At 38.0% G+C, this 19,357-nt stretch overlaps 1 protein-coding gene across 1 annotated transcript in view; it reads right to left on the bottom strand.

The window, feature by feature from the left end:
• CDAN1 (codanin 1) overlaps nt 1-19,357 on the bottom strand; it is a 38,196-nt gene that overhangs the window by 11,370 nt on the left and 7,469 nt on the right. The window contains exons 6-18 of the mRNA XM_042456251.1: nt 19,060-19,169; nt 18,216-18,305; nt 16,629-16,704; nt 13,332-13,540; nt 11,598-11,709; nt 8,613-8,756; nt 6,519-6,685; nt 5,686-5,767; nt 5,398-5,487; nt 5,162-5,216; nt 3,308-3,441; nt 1,362-1,465; nt 312-461 (exon numbers count right to left, since the gene is read on the bottom strand). Of these exons, the coding sequence (XP_042312185.1) occupies nt 312-461; nt 1,362-1,465; nt 3,308-3,441; nt 5,162-5,216; nt 5,398-5,487; nt 5,686-5,767; nt 6,519-6,685; nt 8,613-8,756; nt 11,598-11,709; nt 13,332-13,540; nt 16,629-16,704; nt 18,216-18,305; nt 19,060-19,169 (1,523 nt within the window). The remainder of the gene's footprint in view (nt 1-311; nt 462-1,361; nt 1,466-3,307; nt 3,442-5,161; nt 5,217-5,397; nt 5,488-5,685; nt 5,768-6,518; nt 6,686-8,612; nt 8,757-11,597; nt 11,710-13,331; nt 13,541-16,628; nt 16,705-18,215; nt 18,306-19,059; nt 19,170-19,357) is intronic.

Raw genomic sequence — 19,357 nt, 5'->3', positions numbered from 1 at the left:
TTAATTCCCCTGGGACCTATGCCAAAAAGGTAAGGTAAAACTGATTCTTGGGGTTAGAAAAATCATTGTGCAGACCTCCTTCCCTGTTCTTCTCTCTCTCTCTCTCTCTCTCTCTCTCTCTCTATCTGTATATATATATATATATATATATATGAATGAGGTATCCAGACCAGAAATCTAGAGGAACAATTAAGACCAAATCACAGAAAAGTGGGTGAATGCTAACCTATTAATAGAGCTGAAGTAGGCACATACTGTGAGGGCAGTTTCAAATGTTACATTTAAAAATTGTATTAGATGCTCCTTCTTACTCTTTGCCTTGAATCAAAGCTTGTGCCCCTTCTTCATACAGCTGGGAGCACACTTCATCCAGCAGTCTGTCATAATTAGCATCCTCTGCCTTCACATTATCTTGTAATATGACCTCTGCTTTTTTCACTAGCTCTGCTACCAGCGTTGCCCTGAAAAAGTCAACATTCAGAGCATAAAGGGGGGAAAACAAAAGAAGATCAAGAATTAAGTACATATCAAGAATTAATACATATTGCACAGTTTGAGTCTTATTTGCAACTGCAGTTCATAGGGAACCCTTAAGTCTAGGTTCCATAGCCTGAATGTCACAGGAAACTTAACACACCAGCCATTTCCAAAAACTTTGGGATATGAGAGTAAAGAGTCACTTAAGTTTATTACTTATTGCTGCTCCCAGAAACTAAGTATTCTTGAATTAGGAATGTTTCAACAGGACTAGGCCAAAGAAAAACAATGGGATTATTTTTCTGTGAACTATTATTTAAGTGCCTTATGCTCCAGCACCCAACATATTGCAGGGGTGATTCATAAAAAAAATGTATAGTTACAACAGACTAAAGTAAAAACATTAATTCACAAATCATAGGAAAACAGCAAAAAAGCAACCAGCAAAGAAATGACATACACCAAGCAGCATGAAAGCAGTGCACAGAGGATTCCAGATTGGGAAAATAAAAAGATTGCCTGCAGCCAGCAGCTGAGCCTTCCTAGGGAAAGTATTCCATTGTGCCAACACTGAGTAGACCTTTTACCTGTAGCCAGGGATTGCATCTCAGAAGGTTAGGGATCTTAAGAAGTATGAATGTTTTCATATATGGTTAAAACACATGAAAATCAAGATCTCATTCACTGTTTTTCTGAACTGGGAATTCATGTTACAGAATTCACCATAAAACGTGCACATCCATTAACAGTTTTTCTAACTATAAAGAATGTGCCATGTCAAAAGCTATTATTTTACTTAAAATGAAATAATGAAGAATGAGTTTGACTTCTCATCATAAGGCAAAAGCTCCAAAAGATGTTTGTGGACCCTTCCTCATTCTTACTTGATGTGCTTGACACAATTTGATCCTATTCTCTCTGCCACAAATTCTACTGTTCTCCGTAGAGATGGGGACTGATTGTGGAAGAAGGCTTGCTCCAGCTCTGCCTATTAAAAAGAGAAAGAAGAAGAATCCTAATGAAACCAGAATATTCCACACAATCCATTGTCTTCACACCCAAGTCATTTATAACATATATTTCTGATTATTTTGAGTTATTAAATTGAAACCTCACTGCCATTTTTTTAAAAAATTGAATATAGGGATGCAGTGGCTTAGCAGTTAAGACATGATGGCAAGGTCGGCAGATTAAAACCTAAGTGCCACGTGACAGAGTACCGGCTTCTGCCAACATATCAGTTCGAAAGCATGAAAAACTGCAAGACGAGAAATAGGTACCACTTTGGCAGCAAGGTAACAGCAATCTGTGCAGTCATGCTAGCCACATGACCACAGAGCTGCCTTTGACAATGCTGGCTCCCTCAGCTTAGTAATAGAGATGAGCACTGCCCCCTACAGTCGGACATAAGTAGACTATCACATCAAAGGGGAAAACTTTAATTTACTTTTACTGCTTTGCCCAAAGCCCCCAGTGACAGTGAAAATAATTTAAAACATTTTAAAACCATGCAAAGATTTGTGCAAAACCACATTTTTACTTGGCAGCAACACTGGAGCCAATCAGATTTCCATGGGGAAAAACTTCACAACTGGCATACCACAGCAATAGCAGCTTCATTTCATTCAAAAAAGGCACTCTTTGGCATTCCAGCAATTATGATACCTACCTAAATAGCCTAGGCACTCCTAGGATCATTTCAGAAGAGCAAGGCAAGTGACCATTCCATTTCTTACTTGTTCAATTACCTCATTGGCAAAACACAATGGATGCAAGTTACAGCTTCATATTCAGTTTTTTCCCCTCAAAAATCTGCTTCCTGTCATAGAACAATTTGTTGTTGTTGTGTGTCTTCAAGCTATTTCTGACTTATGGCAACCCTAAGGCAAACCTATCAAGGGTTTTGGGTTTTTTTTGGGGGGGGGGGGTGGAAAGTTTTTTCAGAGGAAGTTTGCCATTGCCATCCTCTAAGGCTGGTGTGATTTGCCCAAGGTTATCCAGTGGGTTTCATAGCTGATTGGGAATTTGAACCCTGGTCTCCAGAGTCATAATTCAACACTCAAACATTACCCACATATTTATTTGCTCAAATAATCATACAGTTGGGAACTTCTTCCATATAGATTAGAGAAAGGCTGGGAAACTTCTAGAACCCACCAAATTCACTACCATGACAACTGAGCTCCAACAGGGGAGCAACAGCTAGTCTGCTTCTAATATGCCTCTCTTCTGCAAAAGTAAGGAGCACCAAAGATACTGTGGTTGCAGACTTGGAAAGCAAACCCAAAAACTTCCAGGGCAGATCCTGGAGAACAGCACTAAAGACTGTTTACAAGATGCCTCTAGTCTCCCTATTCTGCAGTTGCATGTGTACCTCCCTTCTAAAGCATGCTCCTTTCAGGGAAATAAAACCTAAGAGAGAATGCACACACAAGCACATGGTATCATGGATAGCAGAGTAGGCAGCATGTCCCCAGTCTCTTACACTGTTTCCACTAGTGTATAGGGAAAGAAGGGGGAAAGATATACTGGAAACTGATATACTGAAACTGGAAAGAGCGCAGATACACGTGCATCAGAAGCAGGCTGGCACATTTGTGAAAAGACAGATACATGACTTTTCTCTGTTTGCTTTGGTCGTGCCATTTTCAGTTCTGAAGATACTAATGAAATATGGGTCCCAATAAGTTCTGCTTGAGATGATACAGATCTTGTCAAGAAATTAAATGTTCTTTTAAAAAAAAAAAGCAGCCTCTTATTTGAAAATCTGCATGATTTTGATAGAATCTATAATAAAGAATATGGTCTCTCATTCAGGGAGGCTTCTTACCTGAAGTTTCTGCTGAGTGATGGAGGTCTTTGGTGCTAAAGCCTCTGCAGCAGTTGGGGTTATTTTTCTTATATAGCCACCATTCTTTCCTCCACTTCCCAACACAAAAGATGACAGCAATTTCCTCAACTCACCTGGAGCAAATTTTTATGTGTTACTAGCCAGCTTGCACAGCAAAGGTATAATAGAAAACTGCAGAGAAGCATCTCAGATAAAGTACATTTCTCATGTGAAAATTTCATGGGGGCCAGAAGAAAGAACATAAACAACCTGAAGATCTGTCTGCTTAGGGGGGTCTGAACCATTGCACTGAGGGAGAATAGGCTCCCTCCCTCCCTGCTGTCTTTCTGCCAACTGTCAAATGTCTTTTTATCGTGGGTTTTTGGCAACTGATCTTGCTTGCATTGAAAGCTATTTTTAAAATAATGAATAGTGCTTTTAACAAAGTGTGATCTGCACTGGGGGGTGTTTTCAAATTGAGGTTGGCTTCTATTCATTTTATATTTAACTGTATTTTTTCCTCTTTATCTTGCACCCTACAAACAAGCTTCTTCACAACTGAAGAACGATAAAGTAGCAAAAATTTCATGTCCTTTTTAAGCCAACCTTCAAGGAAAAAGTGTCCAGTTCTGAATCAAAGCTATTCAACTTTGCTGCAATCTGTTTTTGTCCAAATCATCCTCCAGAGAATACAGTCTAAGACAATACTGAATACTGCAACATTCTCTGAGACTCTTCCCCCAACGCCATAAAAACTTATATCACAATTTATGCTTATTAACACTTATCTATTAAAATCTGTGCTAAGTTAAATAAATAGCTACCAGTAATATTTTTTGAGATTTGTGCCAACCTTATTCTTCCGCTAAGTTCCTTTTATTTTTGGAGGATGAATTTCTGTAATGTGGAGCATTACTTTTTTAGGAATACAACTGTCACATTATAGGAGAACTCTGGACTTCACTGAAATACTGATGGCACCAAATTACTCTCAGATGACCTCAAATCAAATGTTTTATGTGATTGTTACAAAAGCAGAGGGAGCAAAGCTGAGTCCTGAGTAATGCCACAGAACAGTTCTATGGAAGAATCAGTAACTTCCCAGCATCACCTGGAATATAACTTCCAGAAAGGAATGGAACCAATTCAGTATAGGTGCCCTGAATCTAGAAAAGATAACCAGAGGAATATGATCACATATGTTATCAAAAGCTGCTAAGAAAACCAAGTTAATACTAAGGGACACTATTTTTCTCTCTTCTTCAAAAACTAAAAAAAAAGGGCAGAAATTCTTAGAGATTTCATTAAAAGCCTCCTACAATTAAGAATCAGGATAGCTATTAGAGGCATAAAGATTCACAGCTACTAACAGAGTCAAAGAAGACTAATGAAAGCTCATTACTTCTGTCCACTTTCCATCGTTAGGCTCCTATTATGACTGTAATTAGAACTTTATGTACGTACCAAACCCTGTACATATAATATATTTAACACCTTAGTTCCAAAATGGCTTGCAAGAAAAATCTATGCCTTGCAATCATAGCATGTAAATATGCATTAAGTCACAACATCAGGGTATTTTAATTACCATCATAAGCATAAACACATTAGGAAATCAGCTGAGGTCAGTGTCAGTGCTAATAAGGTCAAATCAACCAATACTAATTAATAAACCGACTCCCATCCATATATTTAAACATACATATCCTCCTTGTTAATGACAGGGAGTCATTATTTTTGTTCAGGTTATTCAGCCTTTCCTCTGATTCTTCTTAAATGTTCAATAAAGGAGGGTATTCAGTTTCCCCTATAAGCACGATTGTGACATAGCATGTACTTTGATAAATGACTCACCAAGGTAAGGGCAACAGGTATAAAGCAACTGCTGATCCACCAAAGGCACAGAATCCTATGGGAGGAGGGGAAAGGTGAATAGATTTTTACTCCTTTCACAAGTCTGGTTAGTGTACAGAAACCTGCAGACTGCATTTCATTTGCAGGTCATTCTTAGGCTAGATATACCTCAGGTAACTAACAAGATGACATATGCTCACATGCAAAAGCTCATGTGCTCATCTGTACAAGTTTACCAGAGCTTGAATTTTTGTTCCAGATTCTGTTATCAATTCTTCAGTTTTCACTTCACCAGAAAAGAACAAGTTCTCTGGAACAGTAGGCACCTGGAACAAAAATTGTGAACAATTAATTCCACCAGCAGGATAGCAAAAAACAAACATACAGCCTGTTAATGGAATGGATGAACACTGAAATGCATGGAATTCCTGGAAGATAGAAAATTACTATATAAACATTTATTTTGATATGAAAAAATTCGAGTGCATCTTATTTTCTAAACAAGTGTTGAAAATAGACCGTACTTGAAAAAGCCATCCCAAGACTGCAAGGATCAGTAGTTTATTCAGGAAACACATCTCTTTATCTTCAGAAAGTAGCATACATCTGGAAGAGAACAGAGGAAACAGAGGTTTGGGCCCTTGGTACTTGAGGGACTCCCTCCCCTGTATATGTCTGCCCAAGGATTGAGGTCTGCTGTTGGGCTCCTCTGCATACCAGTAAGGTCAATACACTTGTATGAGGACACGGGAAAGAACTTTCTCAGTTGTGGCACCCAAGTGGTAGAGTGTCTTTCCCAACACTGGAGCAAATAAAAAAATCTGACTATTCATCAAAGTCTTTGTACCTCACTGATGTTTTTCAATTATTTTAATCTGTTTTAATTTGTTAATTATATTTAATGTTTTACATTATTTAAATTATATTTGTTGTTTTAAACTATAGTAACTTACATTAACTTCACTTACATACAGCCCTGAGAGCTCTGATATAGGACAGGGTAGAATTTTAAAAACAACAACAACATCAGTGCAATCAAAGCATCTTTATTTCTATCTCCCTGTAGGTTTTTAAAAATAAATTCTTTCGCTTACATTTAAAAACTCTACAGCTCACTTTACAAGACAACAGGGACTTGCTGTCCATTACTGTTTGTTTTGAGGATCATGACCATAGGTTAGCTATGAGGAAAGACGGTCCTTGACAGAGAAAAGACTGCTCACCCAGTGTAATCAGTAACAAAAAGTTTACAGCTATTTCACAAACTTGGAAATTAACTACAAAAGTTTAACAATAGACTCAAGAATTCAACTCCTTGCTGCAGATATCAAACAAGAAACAATATATCTCCACTTACCTGTACAGTTTCAAGAGGAGAGCAAATATCTTCCCGTAGTAGTCAAGAAATGGAGCAATGTAATCCATAAGGGAAAGGAACTCAACAACCCAGGGTATGGTCAGGACTGTGCACCTTTTCTGAATGGATTGGCTGAGCAGCTTCAATATATCCAGCACAGGATGTGTCTTAAAAGAAATCAATATTAGGAAAATTACAACCCAAGAGCTTACTTCTTCACCTTAACTGTGTAATTATATAAATGGACCAACTTTTTGGATTTTTCATTCATTGACGAACATCAATATACTTGCATCACCATGCAATACCAACAAACAATTTCTTTCTGGAACTAGTTTCAGAACTTGGAAATGTTACTTTTAGAGAGTGACAGTCCACTGAATCTTGCAGCCAGCTTATGTTGACAGGGATTCTGGGAGCTACAATTCAAAAGGTACTCTTTCTTCTTCTCAGGACACAACTTAATGTAATGGACATACATTACAATGCTACCATCTTGACTATGAGCTGCCAAAGAACAGGAAATGGAAGGAGGCACATTCATTCACTTATTCACTGTCTTCTTCTTTGCTACCAACAAACAAAACCGCCCTTACCCTTAACTAAAGGGGAGTGAAAGGCAAAATCATATAAAGAAGTGTGAGAACATTTAGGGCATGATATTCAGCATTCAGTACACCCTTCCACAAATTTATGTTTTTTAAAAAACTACAGACATCAAGTTTTGGCTTATAAGAAAAAGATATTTTCAGCTAACATTAATGTAAGATTATCAATTCAGTTCCTGGCTTCAAAAAAGTAAACACTTAATCCACACTAAACTGAACATATAGTCAGCCCTCCATATCCACAGATTTTTTTATCCACAGGTTCAATCGTCCACAGCTTGGAAATATTCCAAACAAAAAATAAATTCCAAAAAGCAAACCTTGATTTTGCTATTTTACATAAGGGACATCATTTTACTATACCACTGTATTTAATGGGACCTGAGCATCCATGGATTTTGATATCCATGTGGGGTCCTGGACCCAAACCACAGCAGATACTAAGGGCCACTGTAATATGGAAATATGCCACAGAAGCACATTAAAAGAAAACAAATATTTGTGTATTATCTGTAAAACAAGTCCATTCAAGCTCAGCAGTTTAAAGCCATTCATCTAAACACTAGCTCAGGTTTCTACTCCCAGCCTATACACTAATATTTAGTAAGAATTCTGGGCTCAAAAGTGGACAACACAAATTGAAATTCATGCTTAGCTATAAATATAGTAAATAATAATATGACATGGAGACTAATGCTAATAGAGTGGACTCAGGGCCAACCAATTAAGTTCTTAACATAGGATGGCACCCTCTCAGAAGTTAGTCTGGTGCAGTGATTTATTCTGGACTAGGACAGGAGAGACAGATTCAAACCTCAACTTGAACCTCACTGGGTGACTCTGGAATAGTCACTATTTCGTAGCCCAATCCACCTCAAAGGTTTGGTGAGAAAAAGTTTCCTTGGGTTTTTTTTATATTGTGAGCTGCCTTTTGGTCCCTTTTTGGGAGAAAGGCAGCATAGAAATTAAATAAATAAATAAAATTGGTGTAAAAGCAAGATACAAATCTAACAAAAACAAGTAAGGCTTACACATGAAAACCAAGTCTTTCTCCAAGCGCATCAAGTAGTGTAGGACTGCGGTGACCATACACCACAGTCCAAAGGCCGGCCGTTGCTGCAGCCCACAATGGACCGCTAACAAGGAGCGCTTTTGTTGTGCTCTTTTGTGGAGCCTTTTGAGGCACAGCTTCAGCCTGATCTGGAGACGTGTGTTATCTGAATGCCACACCCCCAGATCAGTCTCAAAGCCGTGCTTTTGGCCTGTCTGTTTAGGCCCAAATCACCTAAGTTACTGAATGTTAGAATTTAGCCTCAGTGTACAGCAGGAGCATCACGCACACGCGTGCACACACACACCCACACGGAAAAATCAGAAGGAAATTAACTGGAACACACATTTTAACGGAAACAGCTCTCCAATGACACATACAGATTTGTGTGCAAGTGTGTTTATGTGTGTCAGGTAGAGATGGCAAGTTACATACTTGGTTTCTTAACACCACTGCAGATTCTAGCTGATCTCCAGTCACTGGCTCTGATGTGCGATAAGGCAGGAAGACAAGGAATCCAAAAAACTTTGCCAGCAGTCTGAGGCTCATAAGGATAGAAGCAAAGTGCTTCTTTTCATCCTAAAATGGAAAATACACCAAGCACACATTACAGTTACACATTAGGATGGCAATTAAAAGTGTTCTTATAGTGTCTCCAAAGGTTCAAAGCATACATATTTTCTATTTTCTATTTATAATCTTCCCCAACAGGGCATTTCTGCTACAACAGAATATGTAAATTATATTGTATACAAATCTATCAACAACTGATCAGGCCTGACTCTGTGTGTTGCATATGACAGGTTGTCCTGAGATCTCTCTCCGGATAGGTTCTCCTCAAATCTGTTGTTCCTGAAGGTCCTTGGCCATGTCTTACCATATCCCTTTTTTTTTAACCTCATCTCACCATTCCTTATCTCCCTTTTTAGTTGTTGTTACTTCAGTTCCAAAATAGAGTATAGATTTCATTTACCTCAATGTGGTTTGATGTAAGCTGACTATCCAGCTAGATATACAAATGCCAGAACAAGGAGGCATTAAGGCTGATTTAGAGTGGCTTGCTAAACTCATCTAATGAGGTCATGGCTAAAGACAAAATTCAGAACCTGAACTCTCAGTCTTTCAGCCCTATGCTACAATAGAATACGTCAGCATTCCCCATGTGGATAGCCACCAGATATTTAGCCTGCAACTCCCATCAACTCTAACCACTATGGGCACTGACGTGGGGTGGCAATTGTGGCAAAGAACATGTGTAATGCAGAGTTGGAGAATGATGGATTGTGCAAGGCAATGACCCACAGCCATTCTTTCCTCTAAAGTCGCCTAAACCTTTATACAGTTACAGATACAAAAGTTTAAGTGGAGATCTGACTAGGGCCTATAAGTGATTTCCCCTTCTCTCAACACCCTATTTATTTCATTGTTAGTAGATCTTCAAAAGGTGGGGAGTTTGCTGTCAACACTCTCAAGACCAATATTCATTTAGACATAGCAGCCACAGTCCCTACATTAAAATTCAGCATGCCCAGTAACACTTAAGCAGTTGTATTCAGAAAACAGTAGCAATTGTCTTAAGCCAGTTTGCAGCTCAGATAGTTACTGTTGTGTACCATCCCCTCCATCCCTGCAAATCTGCTTTCTTTCTCTTAGGAACCAAGTGATGCTATCAAATCTGATTTTACTAACAAACCAACACTGCTATATCACAAGACAATCAGAGTGGTGGATGGAACATCTAAGCAAGAGCCAATCAGCAAGCTGAATCCCAGCCAGAACTGTAAGTTGGGTAATATTTAGGACCTGTTGGAAGTTCACTTTCTGTGACAAAAATGTTTGCAGGAGAGCACTGTCAGAACTGCCCACCCCCCAACAGTTCATTAAACCAGTCTTCTGTATTCAAAAGGAAAACTTTATTTCAGCAACTGGAGAAGTTAACAGTAAGACACCTGCAGACAGAACTACTATCATCCACAAACACACAAACACAAAGTAAGGAATATCCCCACACTATATTTTTGCATGGTTTACCTTGATTCATTTATATGGCAACTCAAAATATCTCTACACTCAGCCTTGCTTGTCCAACCCCCTCATAAACATTCATTTTTGTCTCTTTCTTTTCCCATGAGATTGCTCTTGGAAAATCTTCCTCCACACATTGTGCATTCGTTAGTTAGCCAGGCATTTTTCTCTCTGAGCCAGCACTGATTCTTTGAACCAACACCACAACTATCAAAATAATAAAACAACAAAACACAGCATATGGCAGGATCTGCCAGATTCCGACAAGCATTCAGTTCATCCCATCAGATATGTATTACAGCTTGCATAAATCTAGCTTCTCCTTCAGCAGAGCTTCTAAGCATTTATGGTCATGAAAACAGTATCTAACAACTTCTGGTTACTTCAATTTAGTTTTCCCAGTAAGAGTGTATTTAGTGTCCTTATCACTGTTATAGCACTATATTTACTTTAACTGCCATGGCAATATCCTGTGGATTTCTGGGGTTTGAGTTCAGTGAGGTCCGAGAGCTTTCTGAGTGAGAATCCTAAATACCTTTCCTTAAACTGCAAATCTCAGGATTCCACAGGATGTTGCCATGGCAGGTAAAGTAGAATACATCACTATAAAAATGTAGTGTGACAATATCCTTAGACAAAATGTGCCACAAACATGAATATGGGCCATTTCTGCTAGAAGAGGGAAAGTTTTTCTGAGACTCTTCTGTAAAAAAGTATGAATCACAACATGCTCAATTAAACTTTATTTATTTCACCTCTATGACACTTTTCTCCCCAAATAGGGCCCCAAAGTGGCTAATATAAACATTATTAAAACATCATTAAATTGAAATATTACTAAAATATCTTTTGAGATGCCTACAGTTTCCAACTAAAAGAAGAAAATTGACTTCCAAAAACCCTCCACACATCATAAAGTCAAAGTAAAATATGACATACAATAAAACAAACTTTGCTTTGCAAAGTTTATTTCACTAGATAAACTGGGTTTTCTTGAGACAAAATTTGGACTCTTGATGGATCTCTTACAAAAGAATTGGTTCGGTGTTTCAATGAGGCAAAGATCTAAAAAGAAACCAGAGTACAAATATCCTGGTATTGGTAAGCTAACAAATACATGTAGAGGGATAAAATCCTTTATCTCAATTAGGCTGTGAGTGATAAACTGGACTTCTTAATAAGCTGTAATTCAGTAGTTTCATGCTTGTGTCTCCCTATAAAATTTCTTTGAGATTTGAAAAAAAAGGAGGTGAAGATTAAAACAAAACAAAAATTTCCAAATCTTTTCATTCACCTCACACAATTTCATCATAACAAATATAACAGATTCTGTAACAGATCTGGCTATGTGAACATGTTACTGGAGAACTGTTGTTTCTGAAAAATGGAAAGTACCTGCTCGCCCATTGCTTCTCTATCACTAGGTTCATGTTCCACCAAAGCAAGACCATCCAGTTCAAGTATCTGCAGGCACAGACTGTCCATCAAATGCTGATTGAATTGGTAGCTGCACACACACACACGCACAAAAAGAAGAGAAAGGAAAACAATTCAAGAATAAGGCCTTCATAAGAAGTTCAAAAAAGAGTGCAAGCACTTAACTAACTACAGCTGCATCAAGAAGTGGTTAATGTAGTGGAACAACATGTTTAAAAACTGGGTAACATGTACCCCATGTCAGTACTGTTGAAAACTCTGCAGACTGCTCTCCCCAGACAGGCTCACCAGGCACCTACGATCACATCATCTGAGTACCAAGAAAACATTTTTATTAAAAAAAACCATTCCCAAATAGTTAGTCTAAATTGTTTTCTCTTTGTAATGCTCCTGTCCTGCTTTTTACATTTCTGATCCTGCTACCTTCTGATTGCCATGTTACAGTATGTATTTTTATTAGAAAGTAAGCTGCCTTGGGAATTTGAAGGATGGGGGATAACTTCCATATTGTTGTGTAAAGAATCATACTCTGTCCCGTGGCACATTCTAGATTCATAATTCATTTTTAAAAAAACAGCAGCTCCGACAATTAAGATTAAGGTACGACAACTGACATTAAAGCACTTTAACACAGCCCATGCAGTTTTATTAAACTCATTGGAACACATTCTTCCTAGTGTATTCACACTGCAAGTAAAGAAAGAAACAAAACACAAAAAGTGCAGCTTACAATAGAATGCTGATTGCTAGCTCACAAATATAATCAATGGCAGCTTCTTCAGTCTGCTATTTCAAGCAATAAATCTGTAGAGTACATCATTTCACTTGATATCTTTGAGACATAGTGTACCCCCCACACAAAAACAAAACTTTTAAGTAATAATGTTCTTGCAACTTATGTTGTTGAAGACAGATGTTCATGAATTGGCGCACTACTCAGCAGGAGGTAAAAATTACACCAGATGTCTGAAATATGTTCTAGAGTAATACTTGTGGGGAAAACTAGAAATATGTCCTTAATTAATAGTGTCAAGTATTACCATTTCTCTATTATAGCAAGCACAAAATCGACACAATAATCTCTATATCATGTTTCTGTATTTAGGTAAAAAAGTCTGTGGGCAGATAATTTTTTTCTAGGAATTTCCAAACTTCACAGCCATTACATTAGAATCAAGGAATAACAACAAAGGCTAAAAATGACAAAGAGAGAAAAAGGACTCTCCTGTGTGAATGCCAGGGAAGAACTCTTCTGGAGGAAGTGATCAGAATGACTCTAATACTGAGGTCTCCTAATTCTAAATAACGGGGAAATATAATCTACTGCTAGATGCCTCTTTACATCAAAGAAGACATTTTATATTAAGCCAACTTGTTGTGCCTCTAATGCTGAGTCCAACTTTCCTTTAATCTCTGTAGTGCAATATCACCTTCCTTTGTAGGATTTGGAAAAAGGACATACCAGTAGTCCTTAGGAAGACATTCTGTTAAGGCAATAAACATATTACAAAACATCTGTAAACAGTGGAACACACCTTTTTTCAGGGCTGCATCCAAGTCACTTTCCACCATATTCTTGATATACTATACAGTATAAGGATCAAATCAAATAAACTATGGCAAACATCTTTGACAACAATCACCACACTCACTCAAACACTGCCCAGACAGAGGCAGTTAGAATCTGCTAACCTTCCTGCACTGAGGATGAAGTCTCTGAAGAACTGCTGGCATCCAGAGAAGGAAGGAGGTGGGCAAGGCCCACTGATGTTGTGAGGAACAAGAAACCTCTCTTGCAACCTCTTCAACCGGCTCAGATTATCTGGTCCCAACATGTTAAGGACATCTTGATCTGGAGTGTCTCCCCAACTTGTGCCACCACCAACTGGACCTTTACATATCTTTTGAAAGGAAGTTAAGAAAACCATTAAAGTTTTTTTCCTCCTTGCAGCATCATAAAAATCTACCATTCTACTCAAGTTTTCTTATCTCAGTGACCTTTTAGTTTACAGTTCACTTAACAAAGGTAAGACTCTGTGTGCTATGTCTACTGTTCTTTTATTACCAAGGTGCTAATATATTATTTTGCCATTTGGAAACTCAGATTATAAGATCTCAAGTTGATTCCAAAAATATGCATCAACATGAATTCAAAGATAATGGCACTCAGCTTTGGTGGTTTCATGGATTTCTAAAGTACATTACTTAGCATATAAACTACAGGTTGAGTAGCCTTTTTTGGAATTCCGAAATCTGAAATACTCCAAAATTGTCCACATGAGAGGCTGTAATAGTGACACTTTTGATTTCTGATGGTTCATTGTGCACAAACTTTGTTTCATGCACAAAATTATTAAAAAACTTTTGTGTATAAAGTTACCTTCAGGCTATGTTTATAAGGAGTATATCAAAAATAAATGGATTTTGTGTATAGGCCCAGGTCCCATCTGCTGGGATTGAGGGGAGCCAGCACAAAGTGGGGGAAAAGAAGAGAACAACACCCCACCCCAAGAAAGAGATGTGTACTACCTCCTACTGCTGTGTGGACTTGCTGCTTGTTATCTGCTGCTTGCTACCTGCATGCTCCATCTCACCTGGTGGACTGCTGGCCTCAGACTGCTTCCTGCCAGGACCAGGACCAGGCCCCAGGTACCCAGCCAGGAACACCTGTTCCTCTTGGGAAGGGGATAAAGGCTGGGTGCCTGATGCGGCGGGCCCACCAGCAGCAGGAAGTCACCTCTTTGGGGGAGCCGCTTCAGGAGGAACAAGGGCAAGGGCCAGTCCATTTGGCTAGTAGGGGAAGGTATATTTTTATATATTTGAATGCAATTAATTGAACTGTTTTTTGATGTTAACTGTATTTTGATTAATGTAACTGTTTTTAGTTAAGGCAAGGGGGTGAATTTATAGTTGTTTATGTGTTATGTAATTGTTAATGTAATTGTTTATGCATTTTTGTAAACCACTTTGATCTGTTGGAAAGGCAGTATATAAATAAAATTTATTATTATTATTATTATTATTATTATTATTATTATTATTATTATGCAACTATTATGTTACCAGTGCCAAAATCTTCTTAATTTTGGTGTGCATACGTCCTTCCTAATGGCCCCAAATGGATTTTGCACTATGGGCAGCCATGATCTCTGAGGCGAGTGAGCATGTCCACACTATCCCATAAGCACATCAAAGAGTTTGGGAGTTGCAAGTGAGAAACTCTGACACCCCCAAAGTCAGGATGATAGGTGATTTAGGCAGGATGTTCTGCTGGACAAGCTGATAAGGCTGATTTACAACTTCATTCTCACCCCAGACATTGCCAGACCAAGCGATCCTTTACAGTGGACCCTTGTTATACACTGGGATTTGGTTCCAAGATCCCCTGTGCATAACAAGTCCCATTAAATGTAATGACATAGCAAAATGGTGTCCCTTATAAAAAATGGAAAATCAAGGTTTGATATTTGAAATTTATAATTTTTTGGAACATTTTCAAACCGTGTATGCTCAAATCCGTGTATAAAAAATCAGTGTGTAAGAAGGGCCGACTATACAATGTAGATTTGATTTCCAATCACCTTTGCCTTCAAGCTAGTTTTGGCCTATAAAAGAACTCCAAAATCCTTTGTTAACAAGCTAGTCGGAAGGCACAGGGACACTCTGTCACTGTGAATTGACTGGTTCTTGTGCAACTATCGCTGTTAGTTCAGCCTCCAATTATTCCAAAATTAACTCCTGATTTTCTTAGTCCTTGTATGATTGTGTGAGTGAACATGAATTGTGATGTGATTTCCCCCCTTAATAAAAGAAATACTTCATTTAGAGAATTTTGCCTCTGCTTAATTCCTTTGGTCTCTTTTCTCTCGGTATACAAGTGGGAAATGATTCCAAAAGGGTTGCTTATATCATAACCCAGCAATTAATTGAGCTAATTAAAAATTCCCCTAGAAAGATCCAATTCTAAAAACAAACTAAAAAAATCTGAAATATAAAACACTTCTGGTCCTTACCATTTTAGATAAGGGATACTCAACCTGTGTTGTAGAAGAGTACTCCATGACAAAGGTCTAATAATACCAGGGCTGGGGAGTAGGAATAAGGAGTACAAGGTTTTTACAGGAGTAGGAGTAGGAATAAGGAGTAACAAAATGTATTTGTTGCTCCTTAATCCTGTTATTACATTGTACATTCAAACACCAAATATGATTGTTATTATATTGCACTGGGGAAGGGACGAGGAAGCAAAGAGAGACACTTACGCTTACATACACACACACACCAGCCTTGTAAAGCAACCAGGGCTTTTCCCCAGTAGGATTAAGGAGTAAGAGGTTTTTACATGAATAGGAGTAACATTAAGAAAAAATCTTACTCTGGAGTAGGACAAGGACTAACCCCAAAAATCACTGCTACTCCTCAGCCTCGAATAATACACAAGTTAATTCCAAGCTTATTAGAATCTTTCAAATATTACTAAAAAGAGATAAGGGGACTATAAAAAGTAGGACTAAATTAGTCTAAAAGAACAAGATTTAATGTATTAAGGAAAAAACAGACAAATTAAAAAAACAGACAACCAACTGCCTCATACCTACATACACCTCAAATATGACCTGCCTGAACTGGTTGGCAGGAGGGATTAATCCATGTGTTATGAACTGTGTCTTCAGCCTCACAGAGAATGTGGTCATCTTATTTGTTTTTGTGAAAAAGCCAAAATTAGCACATTTGTACCACTGTGTAACAGTCTGTGATGTAATATAAAACAGGGGAAAACACCCCTGTATCTACAATAGAAACCATGACTATTAAATGGACATAATTTCTACAAATTGCCATTAAAGATGTTTCCTTTGTTTGCAAAATGCAAACTGTAAAAACTAAATTACAAATTAATTATGCATATTATCAGATATGAATTACAGATATAGTTCACCATCATGTATCTCTGGATTCATACTATTTTGCTTAAGGGAAATTCTCTACCTGAAGAAGTTGCTTCAGGAACAGCCTGGCAAAGTGGCTATAGTTACAAGCTGCAGAAAGATGAGCCATCATAACCCTGAAAAACAAGAGGGAAATACTATAAATAAAACAAGATAAAGTCAGGAGTTAGCATTAACATCCAGGTTGTTGCTATTTACAAAAATAGTGACTTACCCACTTTAAAACTAAGAAAACTTCTGTTTTTACTATTTTAGTTCTATGTGACCTGAAAAGGGCATTCAAATTTATGCAAAAATACTTATATTATTTCTTCTATGAATTTATGGCCAGAGTCCTCTTGGAATATTATACCAGCCTAACCTGCACTAACACTTGCACTATTTAGACCAGTGGTGGATAATCTGGATAATCTGAAAGGGCCAATTTCTCCCCACCCATCTTCCAACAGCACTCAGTAAGTGCTTTTTGTTAAAGGCAAATGGGACACTTCTGATGCAGTTTTCAGGCAAAATCTGCCTCAAATCAGAAGCATTTAACAAAAAATAATGGGTGGGTAGAGGGGTCCCAGGGACGGCAAAAGTGGTGTTTGCAGATCACATATAGCTTGTGGGATGCACTTTCCCAACCTGATTTAGAAACTTGCGTAGCAAGGTAACCAATATCCCTTTGAAAGCCATTTCTCCATTCACCCACAGTGCCACAGTGCAAGGGCACAGTTGTACCTCCAGCATTACAGGATCACCTTCACAATGGTCTCCAGAATGCTTGGAAAGCTAAGAGATGCTATATGAATTCCTTTTATTTAAAGAAAAGCTACCTTGGATCCCTTTCCACGAGAAAGACAGCTTTTAAATGAAATTAATAAATACAAAAGTTTTCCCCCTCCAGCTGGCATCCAATATTCAAGCTAAAAGGCACCTAGGTTCAATAACAAAATCTCTGTTTGACTATTACTCATCACATGTCAAAGGATCAATGGTACACATGAACAATGTAAGCTGACACCTGCTTACAATTACATTGGAACTAGATGTAGACAGAAAAAGAATTCTGGTGCCTCAGCAAACTAATAATTAATTAATTAATTAATTATGCAGTGCCTTGTTCTCCCTTATTATTATTATTAAAGAAATATTATGCAGCCTCCATTCTTGAAGGAGTACCGGAAGCAAATGGAGCAAAATTGCAGCATAGCATCATGGGAAATGCCCTTAGAGGTTTGGGGGGGGGGGGGTGTACCAGGACGGAAGCAAAGTTACATTCCACACCAAACCAATTCGGACTGAAATCGAACTGAGCTTGGAAACAATTTTTGTGAATTCGCTTGTTACTGAATTCATAAAAACCAGGAGTCACTTTGGATTGACTGTGGAGCCGCCTCGGAACGACCCGCCATAGAAAGCAGTCACGTGAGATAATACATCACGTTTTAACGTGAATTCACATTGTTGGACCCGCAGTGGCTTTGGATCAGAGCTGCAAAACCCTCTGTGTGATAAGGACCACAGTAAGTAGCTGCTTAGTGGATCACACTGGGAAACAGTAATAAAGATGAGGCAGTACTTTCTATTAGCTAAACAGTACTCTACAAATTCTTGTTGAACTGTGGTCATCACTAATTCTTACCTGATTCTTTCTCCCAGACGCTTCTCAAAATCCCAGCCTGGTTTTTCATAGTTATCTTCCCATTCTCGCAACAACTCATAGAAAATATCTCTGTTGAACAGGACATACAATTTAGCTTCAAATTCAAAATCATAGTACTTGGATGATTCAACCAATTACATAAACTGTGCCATGGTATTCTGCTTTGTTACAGGCTCTATGACTGTGACAGAATTTTGATTACTTTTTTCAATTTCTCACAGATATTGGTTATAAGGTGCACAAGCCTAAAGACCAATCAAGTGAATAGAATGCAATCATAAAATGTTCACAAGGTAAATAACTGAGCTACAATAGCATCATCAGAATTTTAAAAAGAAAACTTGGATAAAAGCTTTGGTAAAGCATGATCAAAAAACAATATAATTCTCCTGTTCAAATTGCTGCCAATTCTTTCTTCCAAAACACACTATAGCATGCATGGAAATCCACTACAGCATGAATGGAAATCATGTGACCCTCCAGATGTTTTTTGACTACAGGTCCTAGCAGCCCAGGCCTGCATAGCAATTGAAGGGGAAAGACTGGAGAAGCAGTCCACCAACATCTATAAGGGCATGTGATTCCTGCTCTTGTTCTGTAGAAAGACAATGAACAAGAATGAATATCACAAATTGGATGCTCATTCTTGACTGCTTGGTTTCCAGCTTCATTAAACCATGGTTTCCAAAACCAATAATATCTATCCAAATGAGGACTACGAGTTTGGATAACATAGTACAGTACTACTTCCATTATCTGCTACATGTTTAAGCAAGTTATGAATCACACATTTTCATATCCCACGATGGAAAGCAGTACTGACCTTTGCTTCTTAAATATGTGAAATGCTTTATCAGTGCAAAAGTTAGACCGATTGTCAGTTTCTGGCTGGAAGGAAACTGACTGTACGCATGAAGGTAGCAACAGAGAAACCTGTTTAATATACAAAAGTGTAAGCATATGCTCTTTTAATTTAACAAGCAGTCTTTCCTATTTTTACAAATAAACACAGAGCTTTATTAGTTTATTCTCCTTTATATTCAAGACCTTAATAGCTAGTCAGTTTTAACAACACAACATGTAGTAGTGATCTATTCCCAGTATATCAATCTTTTATAACC

Source organism: Sceloporus undulatus, chromosome 1, assembly GCF_019175285.1.
Source record: "Sceloporus undulatus isolate JIND9_A2432 ecotype Alabama chromosome 1, SceUnd_v1.1, whole genome shotgun sequence".
NCBI lineage: Eukaryota > Metazoa > Chordata > Lepidosauria > Squamata > Phrynosomatidae > Sceloporus > Sceloporus undulatus.
Note: the sequence above shows the minus strand (reverse complement) of the source record. Positions and strands in the feature narration are given on the sequence as shown.